The sequence below is a fragment of the Labeo rohita genome, chromosome 13, assembly GCF_022985175.1.
Source record: "Labeo rohita strain BAU-BD-2019 chromosome 13, IGBB_LRoh.1.0, whole genome shotgun sequence".
Taxonomy (NCBI): Eukaryota; Metazoa; Chordata; class Actinopteri; order Cypriniformes; family Cyprinidae; genus Labeo; species Labeo rohita.
Genome location: NC_066881.1, coordinates 21,879,139 through 21,898,292, shown reverse-complemented (window position 1 = coordinate 21,898,292; position 19,154 = coordinate 21,879,139). Strand labels below are relative to the sequence as shown.

At 34.2% G+C, this 19,154-nt stretch overlaps 1 protein-coding gene across 4 annotated transcripts in view; it reads right to left on the bottom strand.

Moving 5' to 3' along the window:
• The window catches only part of ptpn20 (protein tyrosine phosphatase non-receptor type 20), a 44,423-nt gene that overhangs the window by 22,416 nt on the left and 2,853 nt on the right, over positions 1–19,154 (bottom strand). Inside the window, exons 1-25 of one of the 4 annotated variants that reach the window (XM_051125576.1) lie at positions 19,008–19,065; positions 14,022–14,169; positions 13,770–13,930; positions 11,193–11,258; positions 10,891–11,070; positions 10,717–10,792; positions 9,229–9,318; positions 8,318–8,393; positions 8,081–8,234; positions 7,911–7,982; positions 7,589–7,763; positions 7,344–7,479; positions 5,574–5,712; positions 5,339–5,491; positions 4,975–5,160; positions 4,696–4,855; positions 4,263–4,506; positions 4,074–4,174; positions 3,311–3,388; positions 2,832–2,939; positions 2,625–2,741; positions 1,857–2,056; positions 1,663–1,764; positions 1,486–1,579; positions 260–345 (exon numbers count right to left, since the gene is read on the bottom strand). In XM_051125576.1, the coding sequence (XP_050981533.1) occupies positions 260–345; positions 1,486–1,579; positions 1,663–1,764; positions 1,857–2,056; positions 2,625–2,741; positions 2,832–2,939; positions 3,311–3,388; positions 4,074–4,174; positions 4,263–4,506; positions 4,696–4,855; positions 4,975–5,160; positions 5,339–5,491; positions 5,574–5,712; positions 7,344–7,479; positions 7,589–7,763; positions 7,911–7,982; positions 8,081–8,234; positions 8,318–8,393; positions 9,229–9,318; positions 10,717–10,792; positions 10,891–11,070; positions 11,193–11,258; positions 13,770–13,930; positions 14,022–14,145 (3,078 nt within the window). In that variant the 5' untranslated portion in view covers positions 14,146–14,169; positions 19,008–19,065. Of the gene's footprint in view, positions 1–259; positions 346–1,485; positions 1,580–1,662; positions 1,765–1,856; positions 2,057–2,624; positions 2,742–2,831; positions 2,940–3,310; positions 3,389–4,073; positions 4,175–4,262; positions 4,507–4,695; positions 4,856–4,974; positions 5,161–5,338; positions 5,492–5,573; positions 5,713–5,905; positions 6,003–7,343; positions 7,480–7,588; positions 7,764–7,910; positions 7,983–8,080; positions 8,235–8,317; positions 8,394–9,228; positions 9,319–10,716; positions 10,793–10,890; positions 11,071–11,192; positions 11,259–13,769; positions 13,931–14,021; positions 14,170–17,329; positions 17,543–19,007; positions 19,066–19,154 lie in introns of those variants that run through there. The other 3 variants (XM_051125575.1, XM_051125577.1, XM_051125578.1) reach the window with 3 other exon arrangements.

The window sequence follows — 19,154 nt, the reverse complement described above, 5'->3', positions numbered from 1 at the left end:
GTTGTAAAGTTAATAAATACAAAAAGCTAAAACTAATGAAAATTACAAAAAAGATAAAAGAATAAAATTAATTTAACATGAATAGCATGAAAATATCACTGAAAAACATATACCATTTTATATATGAAAAAAGGTTACTGTCTTACATATATACATCTGAATCATGAGTGTTAGTGTCATACTGTGGACTCAATCATATGCAGTTACATAAATGGTTGTGATTATACCACTCAGAAGTAAAGCAAACACATGTCAGTACCTCCCCTGTCCTCTTCAGGCACTCTACCGCCTGCCTGTGTGTGACGGCACGCAGGTTACAGCCGTCCACCTCCAGCAGCCTGTCACCTGTCACACATACAAAAATTCACTGAGCTGTCAACACCAATCATGCGTCACAACCAGTCAGGATGTTACATATTCATGCTCATTAGCATGTTAGGAACACATCTGAGTCATATTTGTACGTGGTCAAGGAAATGACAAATATGCATAGAACACGCTTAAAAAAACTGAACCACTACCGTTCAAAAGTTTAGGGTCAGTAAGAATCAATATTCAGCAAGGACACATTGAATTGATCAAAAGTGACATTAAATTTAAAATACTACATTTATAAATACTGTATAATATGTGACCCTTGACCACAAACCTAGTCATAAAGGTACATTTCTTGAAATTTGAAAACTTGATAAATAAGCTTTTTATTGATCTATGTGTGTTTGTTGGGATATGATAATATTTGGCTGAGATACAACTATTTGAAAATCTGGAATCTGAGGGTGCCAAAAAATCAAAATACTGAGAAAACTGCCTTTAAAATTGTCCAAATATAGTTCTTAGTAATGCATATTACTAATTAAAAATTAGGTTCTGTTATATTTACGGTAGGAAATTTACAAAATATCGTCATGGAACATGATTTTTACTTAATATCCTAATGATTTTTGGCATAAAAGAAAAATCAATAATTTTGACCCATACAATGTATTTTTGGCTATTTCTACAAATATACCCATGCTACTTAAGACTGGTTTTGTGGTCCAGGGTCACATATTACAAAAGATTTCTATTTCAAATAAATGCAGTTCTAGAACTTTCTATTCCTCAAAGAATCTTGAAAGAAATGCACTATGGTTTCCATAAAAATATTTTTCCAGCACCAAATCAGCATGTTAGAATGCTTTCTTAAAGATCATGAGACACTGAAGATTGGAGTAATGCCTGTTGAAAAATTGCCATTACAAGAATAATTAGAATATTAGAATATACATATTAGAATATATTCAAATAGAAAATATTTATTTTAAATTGTAATAACATTTTACAATATTAGTGTTTTTACTGCATTTTTAATTTTAAAAATGCTGTCTTGGTGAGCATAAGAGATTTCCTTCATCTTACCGAACATCATCTAATAGAAAGTCTGACTGACCGAATATTTTGAATTGAATATCAGGTTTTATATTGATAATAATGAATCTTAACCTATCTGTATTCTTCCATCTTGATCTGCCGCTCCTCCTGGTATCACGCTTTTGATGTAGATTCCTCCATGATGTACATTAGTGTTGATTCCCCCCTAAAAATCATTTAAAATAGTATCATCCTCCATGCTTTAAAATTTGAAAATTGAAATGAACACCACACAGAGTAAAAACTCACAGCAACACTGATTCCCAAGCTGCTGTTGATCTTTCTGAGCTCCATGTAGATTACTTCACCTGGCTTTGAGCTGAAGCTGGACGAATTATTAGACATCCTGTCCTGCATAGTATAATAAAAATAATTTGGTTTGTTTTTGTTCATGTCAGATGTTTTCTAATAAACCGGACAAACCGCATCAATGTAAATCACACCTGAATATCCAGAATCCGCACCACAGGTATGTGCAGCCTTTTGCCCATTTTAGGAGCCATGATGTTGGAGAGGGTCTCCTCCAGCTCCTCCATCACAGGCCTGTACTCTGCACTCAGGGTACTTTGAGAGCCAAAGCCTTTTTCCAGCATCATCCCTAAATTACTTGTAGCCAGCGAGGTCTTACTGTCCCGAAAATCCTCTACTCAGGAACAAAAACAAAAACATTTTACCTGACAATGGTTAGTTTTCTTTGTTTTAAAGATAAATGTGAGCCTGGACCACAAAACTAGTCATAAGTAGCATGGGTATATTTGTAGCAATAGCCAAAAATACACTGTATGGGTCAAAATTATCGATTTTTCGTTTATGGCAAAAATGATTAGGATATTAAGTAAGATCATGTTCAATGAAGATATTTTGTAAATTTCTTACTGTAAACATATCCAAACTTAATTTTTGATTAGTAATATGCATTGCTAAGAACTTCATTTAGACAACTTTAAGAGTGATTTTCTCAATATTTAGATTTTTTTGCACCCTCAGATTCCAGATTTTCAAATAGGTGTATCTTGGCCAAATATTGTCCTATCCTAACAAACCATACATCAATGGAAAGATGTATAAATCTAAATTTTCAAAAAATTATGACTGGTTTTGTGGTCCAGGGCCACAAATGTGTCATTTCTATCACCAATAGTGATCTTTAACAGTATGACTATAAAGATCATGTGAAATATGTAATTAATTGGTACATTACGAAGACATACGTTTAGGTTGGGACACTATGAGCTCCACTTCATCTGGGCTGCTCTGCAGTATGGCAGCAGCTATATTAAACGTCATCCCCTCTAAACTGATCTTATTCAAAGAGATCAGCCGTCCACCTAAACACAAACAAAAGAAACTGAAAGTCCGTTTCTTTTCTCTATTTTTGGCATAAAATAGGGAAAATGTTATTAGTCCAGGATATTTACCTGGTCTGATTCGGCCGTCCCTATCAGCTGGTCCATCAGGAACGATGGATGCAATGAAAATCCCAAGATCTAACTTCCCTGTGTTGTCCTCTCCGACTATTACAAAACCTTTTTATCAAAAGTGATACATCAGCATTTTGGACCACGGTTACTGCAAATGCTTAACGTTATATCCACCTTATTTGTAAATTTCATGGGTCTGGCTTCCGGTCTCATCCACGTCCGGCTATTTTTAGCTGTACAAAACAGCTCATTTTGCTGCTTGATATTACAAATTGGTGTCCTACCATATATTTTAATGTATTATCATAGTTATGAACACACTGGTTTGTAGTGCAAACTGTTTAACCGTTTACTGCATGTTGTTATTCTTCTCGTAATTTCCCTATAGTGGTTAATGAACCAGAAGTCTCACCCTTACACTTATTATCGCATTGAAGAATAAGGTGGATAAAAGATGCATGTTCATTTTCACTCACCAAAACCAAGTTTGGGATCTTTCTTTAAAGTAACACAGATGATTTCTCTCTCTGGGGTTGTTCTTGTGGGTGTGTCCACTAAAAAAGAAATAAAATAGATTAATTGAACAATAAAATATGTGACCCTGGACCACAAAACCAGTCTTAAGTCACTGGGGTGCATTTGTAGCAATAGCCAAAAATACACTGTATGGGTCAAAATGATTGATTTTTATTTTATGCCAAAAATCATTAGGAAATTAAGTAAAGATCATGTTCCATGAAGATATTTTGTAAAATTCCTACTGTAAATATATCAAAACTTAATTTTTGAGTAGTAACATGCATTGCTAAGATCTTTATTTGTGTTGAAATAGTTGTATATCGGCCAAATATTGCCCCATCCTAACAAACCATACATCAATGGAAAGCTTATATATTCAGGTTTCTGATGATGTATAAATCGAAAAATGGACCCTTATGACTGGTTTTGTGGTCCAGCGTCACATATAATAAATAATACAAGTTAAATATCCACTTTATCATGTTATACTGAGAATAACTAAATGTTTTTTTTATGTTTTAAGCTTATTAAGTTGAAATAATGTAAGATTAGGAAAAGTCATAAAGTAGCTATCAACTTGTATTAAATTAGCCCTGGAGATTCTGAAAACCTAAAAAGAACATGAGGGATAAATATTTGCATTGCAAATGTTAGAAATATCAGCTAATCATTAAAAGTCAAAGCTTTAAAATTAAAACCAGAGAGAGTTTCACTGTTCACCTCTTATAGATGAGGTGGTGGAATGAACCTCAGAGTCCTGCTTTTGCAAAGAGACATTGGACATGATGCGATAGACTGGGGGACTGTACGTTTCTGGAGGGCTGCAGACAAGAAAGACCAACACGATATGACAGATATTTAGTTTGCATTGTGATTTGAATGATGGGCAGAGCAGATCCATTAACACACCTGCTGCTTTGGCTCTGGTCTTTCAGATCACTTGGAGTTCTTGGTTCAGGAATGTAATTCACTTCATTCTGTTGCTGAATCCGAACTCCGATCTTTGCCGACAGGTCATCGCAAGACTTGCTCATGGAGTCATTCGGTAACGCATTCAGACCAATATTGTTGAGCACAATCTCCGAGCAAGACAGCCTCTTTATCTGATTGTGTCTAGCACGGCATATTGATGTGTATTTTGCCACGCTGTCATCTAGGATGAAATATAAGAGAAATAACTAACTACAAGTTGACAAACTAACAAATTTTTGTAGCTATAAACGATTATCTGGAAAAAAAATAGAGTCCGCCAAAGCATAAAATCTCATTGGAAAAGATTTCTTATGAAAAAACTATTAAAAGTGCTTCAAATGGCTCTGTATATAAAAATAATTCTACACACCTGAGGCTAAACAGTAGGTCAGCTGACGAGAGGTCATCTCACTGTGAAACTTGTGCTGGGCTGAGCAGAGGTTCAGGAGGTACTGTGCGATCTTTGAGCTCTCCGTCACAAACGAGTGCTTCTTCCCACTCGGGCTGCACTCAATGGTAAATTTTCGTCTCTATGACAGATTAATGGAAAGTAATTAAAACCTTGACCCAAAACATCATGTAGGTGTTTTGACCTTCAAAATAGCATGTTACTAAATTTCACAAAAAAAGTAATAAGTCATGAACTGACACTTGTTGAGAGACTGTCTGTCTCCGTCCAGTGAAATCTGCGGCTTAACACCCGAGAATTGTTCTTGACTTCATAAACCATAATTCCTTTGGCACAAATTCCCAAAACCAGCTCTCCAATAATAGGTTTCCTTTCACGGGCAACTCTGTGGAACAGCACTCCGTACTCTGGCAGCTGCTGTGCAATCTACAAAGGCGAGAAAGACATATAAGGTACTGACAACCTATGATCAAAAAGCCAGATCTTTGAACAGAACTACTATAATATTGATCCAAGAATTTATTTGTTCTGTTGTTTAGTTTTATAAGCATTACATAAGTAATTTTAAAATGAGTCACTCTAACTGAAGGCCAAAAGAAAGAACCTTTAAGAACTCCATCTCAGCCTCTTCTGGAAGCATGTGGGCATTATTGGCATGTAACCTTGGCAACTCCTCTCTTAAACAGGGCAAGGCCACTTTCTCTATGACTCTCTTAGAGATGTACTGCTCCATCTGGTAATAGTTCTTCCCATAAACCTGAAAAATTCAAAGTGATATCTCAAAATACTCTACAAAAGTTAGATCTGTTGAAAGTTCAGTTCATTAATATCTCACTCACTTCAGGCAGATAATCTCCAAACTCAGCCTGCAGTGCTAACGCAGCAAGAAACAATGCAGTTTCCTCATTACAGTACACCCTGTCCTCCAGAACGTCCCTCCTCAGCTGGAGATAGTACTGGTGTCGTGTAAGTCTATGCCTTTAAAAATAATTCAGTGAGCATTAGAATAAAATAAATAGACTTGACTGCAAACTATTAGGTATAATGCCCATTAAAGACCCCATGAAATCACTTGACAGGTTTTTTTTCTTGGAAGATTAAGACTTTAAACGTGTTCAAAAGTTTGGGTTCAGTAAGATGATGTTTTAAAAATGTTTTTGAAATCACCTACTGTCATGAATCGGGTCCTGACTGCCAGTCCGCTCGCCACCAGAGGTCACCTTGCCATTACACAGACTGTTGCACTACACCCCGGACTACATTTCCCATGCTCCACCTCACTCATCACGCTCACAGTATATACAGACAAGACACATGTGAGCATGGTGAGTGAGGTGGAGCATGGGAAATGTAGTCCAGGGTGTAGTGCAACAGTCAATTTAAAGCATCATTGCTGAATAAAAATATTCATTACTGACCTCAAACTTTTGAAAAGTAATGTTTATGCACTAAGTTTGCTTTTGGAGTACACTAGTACATATACTACCAGTCAAAGGTTTTTGAACAGCAAAAAAGCAGTAATACTGTGAAATATTTTTACTATTTAAAATAACTGCTTTCTATTTGAATATATTTTAAAATGTAATTTATTCCTGTGATCAAAGCTACATTTTCAGCATCATTACTCCAGTCTCCAGTGTCTCATGAGCCTTCAGAAATCATTCTAATATGCTGATTTGCTGTTCAAGAAACATATTTTATTTGTATTATTATTAATATTTGAAAAAAGATGAGCATTTATCTGAAATAAAAAGCTTGTGTAACCTTATACACTATATCACTCAAAAGCTTGTAGCCAATCTACATATATATATATATATATATATATATATTTTTTTTTTTTTTTTTTTGGAGGGGGGTTATTACTTTTATCAGCAACGATCCTTTAAATTGATCAAAAGTGATGATAAAGACATTTATAATGTTTCAAAAGATTTTTATTTCAGATAAATCCTGTTCTTGTTCTTCTGAACTTTCTATTCATCAAAGAAACCTGAAAAAATTCTAATCAGCTGTTTTCAACATAATAATAAGAATAAGCAAATCAGAATATTAAAATGATTTCTGAAGGATCATGTGACTGGAGTAATGATGCTAAAAATTCAGCGTTGAAATCACCGGAATAAATTACATTTTAAAATTTATTCAAATAGAAAACAGTTATTTTATGATATACTTTGGATCAAATAAATGCAGGCTTGGTGAGCAGAAGAGACTTCTTTAAAAAACATAAAAAATCTTACTATCCAAAAACCGTTGGCTGGTAGTGTAGATGACCTCAAACCTGACAGGCATACACTAAAAACCACAAAACTCTCAGATAATCTCTGATATCATTGAGTCTATATAAATATCATGTATATGCAAACCGTAAAGTGCCTTTTACACAGAAAGCAGGGCAGCAGAATGGAAAAAATTGGCCTAGAGGCAGATTTTACTTTAGTGACACGTTTGTAGAACATGTGTCATGTGTGAGGCATTGCAAATGATGTGAGATGCAAGCACAATGGCCCCTAAGTGCATGTTTACACAAAAAAACTATGGAAAAGCAGCACAGTGAAATGTAAAAGCATTTTCTTTGTAATTGGAAGACAGTAGAAAATACATACAATATATAGGAGATGTCATCAGGGAAAAATTTGACACGGAGAAAAAGCGTAAATGTCGCAGAAGCCACTTTCTTCCAGTAATCTGGGGCAACCTTAGAGATTTTGGTCTCAGGGTCCAAAAAGAAAAATTCACCATCTAAATGAGAAAAAAATTAATTCTCAATCACTTATGTAAAATTGTATTCTTTTTAAAGTCATTAAAACTACTCATGAGCACATGAAGGTATTTATAAAGACTGAATTACCATCAATGAAAGCAAGGCCAAAGTAAAAGTGCTCCACAAGGTTAGCATGAGCCACAAGCATATCGAAGACATCTCTCCCACGGGACTTGATGTCACATTTCACTGCCACACTCTGTTCATTTGGCATGATCACGTTAACTTCCCTTTGAGACAAGCCTGACTTGCCTTTCTTTGACTGTATCGATCGAGAGAGAAAGGGAGAAGAAGCTAAATACACAAAGACACAAACTTGGCAACCTAAGTGCAGTAAAGCAAAACAGAAGTGCTGAAAGCCTAAAACTGAAGAGCATTATATATCCAAAAACACTAAAACGCAGTTTACCACTATAGATCCCGGCAGCTCTAAGACTATTTGAGGTTCATCAATCATCCTGGTAAATTCAGGCCCGAGACTCTACAATTAAAACATGGAAACATGCAATGAACAACTAGTAAGTAAACATAGGACACAGTATACATATTATTGTACAGAACAGATGTTAAGCACATTACCTTAGCTTTTCTTTGGGAAAGGCTGACTGTAGACTCACTAACAGTGATACAGGGACTGGAAGGTCGGGCTTCACCCTTTTTGGGAACGTTGAGGCATGTACTTTGTGACAGCCAACAACTTGTGCTTCGTCTGTGGTGAAGCCCCAGTGGAATTCTGGGACAACATTAGAGTTGACATTAAAAGCACTAGCTAACAGCCTGATAATACATTTAAAAGTGCATAAGAATACCACTAACTTGTTCGAGCTCTGATAGGATGTGGTCTGACTAGGTCTACTTCTGAGAGACCAGGTTTTCTGTTGTTGGAAAATTCCTGAGGGGAAAAATCAGCTAGAGTAAATAGTGATCAAAATGAAAATAAACACCTACACTGTAAAAAATAAAAAAAACACAATTTGTTGAGTCAGCTTAAAACAATTTGTTACCCTGCTGTCTTAACATTTTAAGTTCAGTCAACTAAAATAAGTTTATTCAACTTGAAATGTTAAGTTGTACTAAGTAACAACTTAGATATTTGTGTTTGCTATAAAGACAGATGGGTAAGTAACCCAGCTGCCTTAAAATTTTAAGTTGATTCAACTCAAATATCTAAGCTGTCATTTAGTATAATTTAACACTTCAAGTTGAATAAACTTTTTTTTGAGTTGACTGAACTTAAAATTTTAAGGCAGCCAGGTTACAAATTATTTTAAGCTGACTCAACAATTTGTTTTTTACAGTGTACACTGTAAAAAACAAACAAAAAAAACACAATTTGTTGAGTCAACTTAAAATAATTTGTTACCCTGCTGCCTTGAAATTTTAAGTTGTCAACTCAAATAAGTTTAGTCAACTTGAAATGTTAAGTTGTACTAAGTAAAAACTTAGATATTTGTGTTTGTTAAACTTAACAGATGGGTAAGTAACCCAGCTGCCTTAAAATTTTAAGTTGAATCAACTCAAATATCTAGGTTTTCACTTAGTATAATTTAACATTTCAAGTTTTTTTTTTTTGAGTTGACTGAACCTAAAATTTTGAGGCAGCCAGGTAACAAATTATTCTAAGTTGACTCAACAAATTGTTTTTACAGTGTAATCGTGATATCATTTAACATGAAAAAAAAATAAAAACAACCCCCAAACTTTTGAATGCTAGTGTATTGGCTTACCTTGCTTTGGCTCGGAGTCCAGAGACAGTCTGCGAGTATCTCCTGAACCTCTGCTCCCCTCTGTATAACCAGGATATGGTCCACGCTTACCTGTTCAACAGAGAACGGATCACTACCAACATGTAATGCATACTGTACGTCCACTGTTTACACAGCAGTTTATACTGCACATGGTTGCACAAGCAACCTCTGGAAAACAGCCAAACATAAGATCACTATGCTTTACGTTACAGTTTGTGTTTAAGCATCAGCACTTTGAGCCTGATTACAACCTTTTGTAATCCCATGTTCAGTTTAAGTTAAACCTCTAATCCTATTGTAGACACTATTTTATTGGTGCGGTGGTACTTTCTTACGCACATGTTAGTCAAAGATGCAGGGTTTTACTAATTAAATTTTTAGGATAAACATTATAATCCAAGGAATATGTTGAGATTACCACTGAAACGGTTAGTTAAGGACAGTGTTGAAGACAAATGTGTGGCATCAACACTTGCTTAGACTGGTTATACAAAGGATCTGACGTAAATACCCATTACAGCAAATAATTTGCATACAGTTAAGGTCATCTGGGTTCAAATGCTCACTGATGCTTCAGAAGGAAACACAATGCATTAAGAGCCAGGCGTGTAAACTTTTGAACAGAATGAAGAATGAAAACAAGATTTTTCTTATTATGCCTAATTATCATATTTTTTCATTTAGTACTGCCCTTCAGAAGCTACAGAAGGTACTTACATGTTTCCTAGAAGACAAAATCAGTTAAACTGACCCTGATCTTCAAATTCTAAAAGTTTTCACCCCCGGGTCTTAATGCATTGTGTTTCCTTCTGAAGCATCAGTGAGCGTTTGAACCTTCTGTAATAGTTGCATATGAGTGTCTCAGTTGTCCTCAGTGTGAAAAAGATGGATCTCAAAATCATACAGTCATTGTTGGAAAGGGTTCAAATACACAAAAATGCTGAATTTGTGAGACATGAAGGATTTTTCTGAAGAACAGCAGTTTAACTGTTCAGGACAAACAAGGGACTCATGAACAACTATCACTAAACAAAAAAGCACAGCTGTGGATCATTAAGGTAACAACACAGTATTAAGAATCAAGGGGATGTAAACTTTTGAACAGGGTAATTTTTATAAATTCAGCTATTATTTTCTCTTGTGGACTATATGTAAACATCTTTTATGTGAAATATCTTATTCAGGTCAATACTAAATAAAAAATAACATGCATTTTGTGTGATCCCTCTTATTTTGGTAAAATAACATTTTGCAGATTCTGCAAGGTGTAAGTAAACTTTTGACCTCAACTGTATGTATAAGGTCAGCATTTTACATGCAGTATATAAACATTTTAAAACATTAAAATAATTAAAATCTAAAAATAACATTGTAACATACTGTATTTGAAAAAAAAAATACAAATTTTATCCTTTAACCAATTTGACCATAAGCGGATGAAATTTTGTGATTCAAACAAATTCCTACCATGTAGTCTTTCTCTGATCATCTGACTTTTCCCACTCAACTGCACAACATTTTCAGTTAAAGCAGCTCGATCCACCTGGAAATTAAATTTCATTAACTTCTTGGCTACTGTTTTTTTAAACTAAGCAATTGAGAAGTGTTTGAGGTATAAATGATATGCTGTTTTTAACTCACAGAGTCTTGGAAGACATCTTCTACCAGCTGTTTGATGACTTTGTTGGGAGGAGGCAGGAGAGATGCTTTGTGGTGTGATTCACACACCTCCAAGATGGAGTTCAGGTTGGCTCTTCGATGGGCCATGTCCTCACACATGCTCAGGAGAAGGCAATTCAGAGGGTCACTTAGCTGAATGGGCTGAATGAGCAGAAAACAAGACTGGAGTTAAGAAGTTTAATGTAGCTGCCTTATTATTCACAGTCATTATTTGTTCATCAGTCCTTTATTTGATTTTTTTTTTTTATTTCTTTGAGACGGACCTGGTTTTGAGGAAGATGATAATCAACTGACCAATACAGAGTCATCCCAAGAGAATACACAATTATCTGGAAGAAATGACACACAAATCATCAGAATATCTTCTGTGAACATTCAACTGAAGCACTTTTTCTAAAATAAATCCAACCTTCTTGCGACTAAATTTTTCCCCCTAAAAAATGTTAATAAAATTTAGTATTGCATTTTTATTTTTATTTTTTTAAATTTCAAAGTGAATGCTTTTTTGGTAACACTTTATTTTAAGGTGTCATTGTTACCCCTGTTACATGTACTTACTAATATAATAACAATTAATTATGTATAATTGCATGCAAGTAACAATAAGCCAAACCCTAATCCTAACCCTAACCATACAGTAAGTATATGTAGTTAACTATTACTACTCACTTCTTAAATGTATAATTACACTGTAACAAGGACACCTTAAAATAAAGTGTACGACTGCTTTAGGACACCACTATGGAAGCCCTTTTCCGCCACTGAATTAAAAAAAAATGAAAACTTATCTCATAAAGTGCAACTTATTCTCACTTTTTTCTTGCAATTGGTATTTATAATGTCAGAATTGTGAGATATAAACCTGCACTTGTGAGTTATAAAGTCAGAATTGTGAGACACAAAACTTGCAATTCTGAGAAATAAAGTCAAAATAGAGAGTTATAAACTCACATTTGTGCCTTTTTTTACTGAGAAAAATTCTGATTTCTGAAAATTCAAAAAAATATGCAATTCTGACTTTATAACACAATTGTTAAAGTTATTAAGTCAGATATAAACACAATTCTGAGAACGAAATTTTTTTTTTCCCTCGGAACTGGACTTTTTAACTTGAAGTTTATATCTGACAATTCTGAGGAAAAAAATCAGAATTGTGTGGAAAAAAGTCAGAATTGTGAGATATAAACTCCTAATTGCAAGAAAAAAGTCAGAATTGTGAGATAGAAACCTACATTTGTGAGAAAGTCATTTTTTCTTTATTTTTCACAATTGTACGTTTATATCACGCAATTCTGAGAAAAACAGTGATCAGAATTGAGTTTATTTCTCACAATTGCAAGTTTATATCTCAAAATTCTAACTAGCTATGTAACACAATTGTGAGTTATTAAGTCAGAACTGTATCTGATATTTCTGTAGAAAAATATCAGTCTTTTTTCCCTCAAAACTGGACTTTATAACACGCAATTGCAAATTTATATCTGACAATTCTGAGAAAAAAGTCAGGATTGTATGAAAAACTCAGAATTGCGAGATATAAACTCGTAATTGTGAGAAAAAGTCAGAAGTGCGAGATACAAACTTCACTTTTAATGCTGGGATGCTGGTTAGGTAGGTTTTGATGCTGGTTTTGATGCTGGTTAAGGACACCAGGGTATATCTAAATTCTGACTATTTTCAGATATAAACTTATATGACTGATATGTTCTCGGAATTATGTCTCACAATTCTGACTTAATAACTTGTAATGGCGAGATATAAACTCAGTTCTGACTTTTGTTTTCAGAATTGTGTGATATAAACAATTACAAAAAATAAAGAAAAAATGACTTTTTCTCCTCGCAATTAGGAGTTTATATCTCACAGACTTTTTTCTCAGAATTGTCAGATAAATCTCGCATTTGCATCTTATAAAGTCAGAATTGCGAGATTAAATTCGCAATTGCAAGATATAAACTCACAGCTCTGACTTTTTTTCTCAGAATTGCGTGATATAAATTTACATTTGCGAAAAATAAAGAAAAAAGACTTTTTCTCGCAAATCCTACCTACCAGCATATGCTGTTTTTTCAAGAGTGTAAACTCCTAATTGCGAGAAAAAAAGTTAGAATTGCGAGATACAAACTCACATTTGCGAGAAAAAGTCATGTTTTCTTTATTTTTCACAACTGAGTTTATATCGCAATTCTGAGAAAAACATCAAAATTGTGTTGCAATATACAAACTCACATTTGTGCGAAAAATAAAGAAAAAAAAACTTTTTTCTTGCAAATGTGAGTTTGTATTTTGCAATTATGACTTTTTTTCACACAATTCTGATGTTTTTCATCATGCAATCATGCAATCCTGAGAAAAAAAAGTCTGATTTGCCAGTTTGTATCACGTAATAAAAAAATAAAAAGTCACAATAACCTTTTTGTGGTGGAAACAGGGTTCCATAAAAGTAAGAGCCTTATCACATATAAACTAATTTTTTTGTTTTACAAAATGACTTTGGAATTATTCATTATTTTAGAATTTCTGAACAACAATTTCTGCACACTGTTCAGGTTTTGATAACATTATTAATATAAAATTCATTTATCTTAGACTATTAGTACCGTTAAGGTAGTTATTATATATTAAGTATTATTGTGTTTTACAGAAACACTGAATGACCATGACACTGAATAACATATCTGTATCTTTACAAAAATCAGTCATTTTATGAAGAGAATACATTGCATTTAATTTGCAATGTATAATATATAGGCTATATAACATGCTTATGTGTGTGTGTCAGTCTTTTACAAGAGTGCTACATACAGAAGTGTCAACATGCATCGTTGAATGAAACTGACCTTCTCCATGGCTAGCTTGGTGGAGATGGCACGGCCTTGCAGCATCTCTGGGGCTGTAAAGGCACACACCTCATCTGTCATGGCACAGTTCTTGAACGCCAGCGTCCCAGTCGCAGACAAGAGCAGTGATGCAGGAGTTATGATGTTGCAGATATTGTGACCTAGAAAAACAGGCCCACATTCATTTAATTTTGCACGGAGTGCACACTTCACCATCAGGAAAAATCAACTAACTCAAGGTCAGCATTTTACCTTTGTAGGAAAGGTCTAAGAGTGATTCAGCCGAGCCCAGCAGGAGCGACCACACCTCGTCCTCTTCCAGCGGTCCTCCTCTGGCTTCCAGCACCTCAGCGAGGGTCACAAACGTGCTGCTCATCCTGCGGAATCGCGAGACAGATACCTGGGAAGGAGAGACACAAGCTAACAAGCCGACGGAGGTGGAGAGAAATCTGTTGAAAGAGGAGGATGGAGCCTAAACAAAATGATCAGCAGGGACTCTGATCTCATCGCAAGTGTTTCATAACAATATTGTGTAGTATACATCATTTATATTATTTGATGTGTAACACTAAATTTGTCAGCAATTATCTATTTTTGTCTTCTGATGACTTCATTTCCAGCTATCAAAAGAATTAGGGAAGAGTGTGCCAATTGTTTTGCATAATCACTGGTGATTGGATTGTACTTCAGAGGACACAGAGAAATAAATTTCTTTCCTTTTTTCATTTTCAGATCATTTTTGAAGATGATTAAACTATAAATAGACTGGTTTTAATTTATATTTTTTTCATTATCAGTGAATCTGATGATGTTTGTGCATTAATACACGTCAAGCTGAAATTTCAAAAAATGTGAAAAGATTTCAGCCAGTTTTTCACCAATATTAAATATCTTTGTTAAAATATCTAATTCTAATCCACCTCTAAATCTTTATGTCCCCTGAACAATACAGACGAATACAGTTTCCTGGAGTCTATTAAAGTCTGAGTATGAATTAATTTTTTTGGAACAACAGAGTTCTGATGTTCCAGAAAACAGTTGTGACAATTGTCCTTACAGTTTAGAGAATGTTTTGAAAACTGTACTCAAGAAGGAAGCCAGAGGGAGACATTTCACATCAAGAACATGTACATCACTAATCAATAATAATATCCACTTACCAAAAGAATGTTCATTTGGTATCAGTCTTTGTACATAAATCTAAACAGCTTGCTAGAGCAGAAATTACAGTAATCTGGCATGAGAAGTGGGATATAATCACAGATGTCCATAAGGAGACATCAGGACCTGGGTAATAGCCAAAGCACTACTCCTTGTAGTGACTGCTCAAGTAAATGTGCCAAGAGATGACACCAACGTCAGCCATCAAGACTTTTATGGCTCTACATTATTTCTTAATCTGCTGAGTTCAGCATGTCAAGGTAAAATAATACACTACAATTAATGACATAGCAAGCAAAAATATTTTCAGGTTTATCTTTGGTTTAACTAAAAAATAAATAAATAAATGAATAAATGTATGATGGTATGTATGTAAAGGCTACATAATAGCTCCAGGGTCGAAATATAAGAGGGTTTGTGGCAAAAAATGCCCCATATATTCAAGACAAAGAGGCAAAAAATGCCCGTGCACAATTAAACAACATATTATGGCTGTCGTGATTAAAAATGAAATGTGAAAATCAATAAAAAGTGTCAATTCGCGGAACTACATTAGATTCGCTCACACTGCATCCGATTTGCTTTTACGTTTTGTTTTTACGTTGAGCCTTACAACCAATCAAACGCGTTTCCGTTTAATTTAGGAATGCATTGGCCAATCTGAGGCGCTTAGATTAGTCAGCGGTGAAAATTCCCTCAGCATAAAGAAAACAATGCAGATGCGATGTAAATACGATTATTTCGTAGCTTTAGTGATTATAACGGGAGTTTTTGCATAGCTTGTGCTAGACGTGGCTAACGTCATGGACTGACTTGTTTGTCTATGAAGCCAGAATGTGAAGCGCCCAAAACGAAACAAAAACGTTTTATAATGTTTTCTATATCGTTAATAGTGACCATAATTACAATATAAAAAAGCAACTAATCTACTATTGAGATATAATCTACAACAGTTCACAATTTTGATTAAAGTAACGGTAAATTTAAGTATTTGATATTAAACATAGTATGATTTTTATAATAATAAGGTGATTATAAAATTGCTCTCACAAATGTAAAAAATAAAAAAAATAAAAAATAAAATAAAATCAATTCCAGGGGGCCAAAATATCCCCCTTATTGAAAAGTTCATTTCTGACCCTGAATAGCTCTCATAAATAATGATGAAATTGCTGTAATTACTGCTGTGCTGTTGACTCTTTAACCATCTCACAGATATTTAGCAGTATATTTTGTATAATGTTTTAAGAACTACTTTAAAAAACCTCTATATGACTTGTCAGAAATCTAAATGCTGTCAAAAATATATTAGACATACAATTAATAATGTAATTTATATAAATTAGATAAAATATATATTAATTATATTAATTAAAAATACTAAATGTGTTTCAATACAAATTACTGCACATTTTAAAACCTTACATTTGGGCTGTTGTTTGGTTGTCTTGAGGCTTATATTGAACTAAATCTGTGTGCCAATACAGGGAGATTACACTATCTACTTACACAACCTAGGTGTTAACAGGGTGACTCAACACCTTTGTAAAAAAGAACATTCTAAAATATAGTAAATGCAATAATCTAAATATAGGTTATTTATGGATACCTGAGGTTGTTCACTGCCTCAGTATGTCAGATTGGTCAGAACAACAAATGTTTGGGCTTGGCACATACACACACACGCACTCAAAAATGTACCAATGCAATAATGAGCTTGAACTCCAAAGAAGGTTAAGCAGGACCTGCAGATGTGTAAACATAGGTCTGAACATTGCAATAAGCCTTGAGTTTCTTTTTGTGGCCTGTCAAAAATAGAATGCTTAATTTTAAACAAACAAATATTAAAAACACTGTATATATGTGCATCTAAAGTTAAAATAAATATAATCAAAAATAAGCTCGAGATCTCTCAGATCTCTATTAGTATAGGAAGACATGCGATTTCTCATTGACTAAGTGAAAAAAAAATGACACTAAACTCTCACTGCATTCCTTCAATAATCAATTCTGAGAATATTCTGACAAACAGTGTATCCTTTGTATACAAATACTAACAGTCAAACACTGGTTAAATCTTAAACTAAATATATCAGGAAAATTAAAGGGATTTTGGTTTTTATATTCTTCTTTTTGTATTCTCTGCTGTTCGCGAGGTTCTAGGCTTTTCCTGTCCAAAATAAAAAGACATACATACACCAATCACAGCTCAGCACTGTAGCTTTTTAATAGCATTAACCAATATAGCTGACCAAGTCACGGCAGCAGCATTAATTAATTACAAACAGACTATGCTGTTAATCTTAGAACATACAAGTTTGCCAATTTTAAGGAGACATAATAGTACAAATTATAACTACTAAACGTGATCTATCATTTTAGGAATATCAATATTTTACCTTCTAGCATTCAATGTCTTAAGGTCCTGATCTCTCCCTGATGTCTTCAGTCCCAGTACACACACTTTAATCCTTTGGATCACTACATGTTTCGTTTACCTCCTGTTACAAGTGCCTCATGTGACCCAGCCATGCACACTCTCCAGATCAGCATACTATTGTTCAACCATACAGAAATGCATTTACTGATAAACTACTCACGTCTAAATTCTAAGAAGCAACTGATGTCTGTGGGACCTTGAAACATTTTTGCAAATTGAACAGCTATTCTTAGAATACAGTTAAGAGCTCAATTGGATTAAATGAGGAGCGACAAAAGAGGATGAGGAAGTCTTCAGGAACATTTTTTTTAAAACAAAGATACAAAGCTGTCACTGGGACAGAACCTGAAGGAACAAAAACTAAAAGGAACATATTTGTATTAGTTTATTTATATTAGTAACATGAATGTACATATCAGTAAAAGGCCACTGCCCACAAGTGTGTACCTTTTTTCTGAGAGTAAAGCTGTGGTCCTTGAATGGATATACAGTTGAGGTCAAAAGTTTACATACACCTTACAGAGTCTGCAAATATGTTAATTATTTTGCCAACATTTTTTGTTTAGTGATAATTGTTCTGGAGTCCCTTGTTTGTCCTGAACAGTTAAACTGCCCACTGTTTTTCAGAAAAATCCTTCCGGTCCCACAAATTTTTTGGTTTTTCAGCATTTTTGTGTATTTGAACCCTTTCCAACAATGACTGTATGGTTTTGAGATCAATCTTTTCACACTGAGAACAACTGAGGGACTCGTATGCAAATATTACAGAAGGTTCAAACGCTCACTGATGCTCCAGAAGGAAACACAATGCTAATAGAGCTGAGGGGTGAAAACTTTTTAAAGATCAGGGTAAATTTAACTGATTTTGTCTTTTGGGAAACATGTAATATCTTCTGTAGCTTCTGAGGGAGAGTAATAAATGAGAAAAATATGATATTTAGGCACAATAAGACAAATTTACACATCTTCATTCTGTCCAAAAGTTTTCACCCCCGGCTCTTAATGCATCGTTTTTCCTTCTGGAGCATCAGTGAGTGTTTGAACCTTGTGTAATAGTTGCATATGAGTCCCTCAGTTGTCCTCAGTGTGAGAAGATGGATCTCACAATCATGCAGTATTAATGGCAAAGTATTAAAAAACAAAGTATTAAGAACAAAGTATTAAGAGAACCAAGTGTATGTAAAATTTTGAACAGTGTCGTTTTTATAAATTCAACTATTATTTTCTCTCATGGACTATATGTAAACATCTTGTATGTGAAATATCTCATTCAGGTCAGTACTAAATAAAATTCATTTCTGCAAGGTGTATGTAAAATTTTAACCTCAGCTATATTTGGATGTGTATTTCATTTCATGTTCTTGTTTAGGCCTCCCTCACAAAGAATTCACAGAAGAATTCAGATTTTTTTTCCCTCCACAACATCTCAAATCCTGTATTGTGTTGAATAACATTCAGTAGTGGAAATTACATTTAAAACATTTTTGAAATAAAATGGCAGACTCTTTTGTTTTGCTAAAGCTAGGTAGCATATCTAAATAAACACAAATAAACATGTCTACGCATTATGCATAATTTTACAGCTTGGTTGAAAACTACATCGAATAGAAATGCATATTAAAACAATTGGTATTTACCTGTCTATTTCATCTCAAGCTAATCACTGCCCCTGTTGTCTCCTTGGTAAACCAAAACAATAACTTTTGAAAAACTTTATTAGGTGCCACAACTGTGGACAGTCCTCTTTTCTCTTTTTTTGAGAAATAGATTCAGCTTGATAGCAG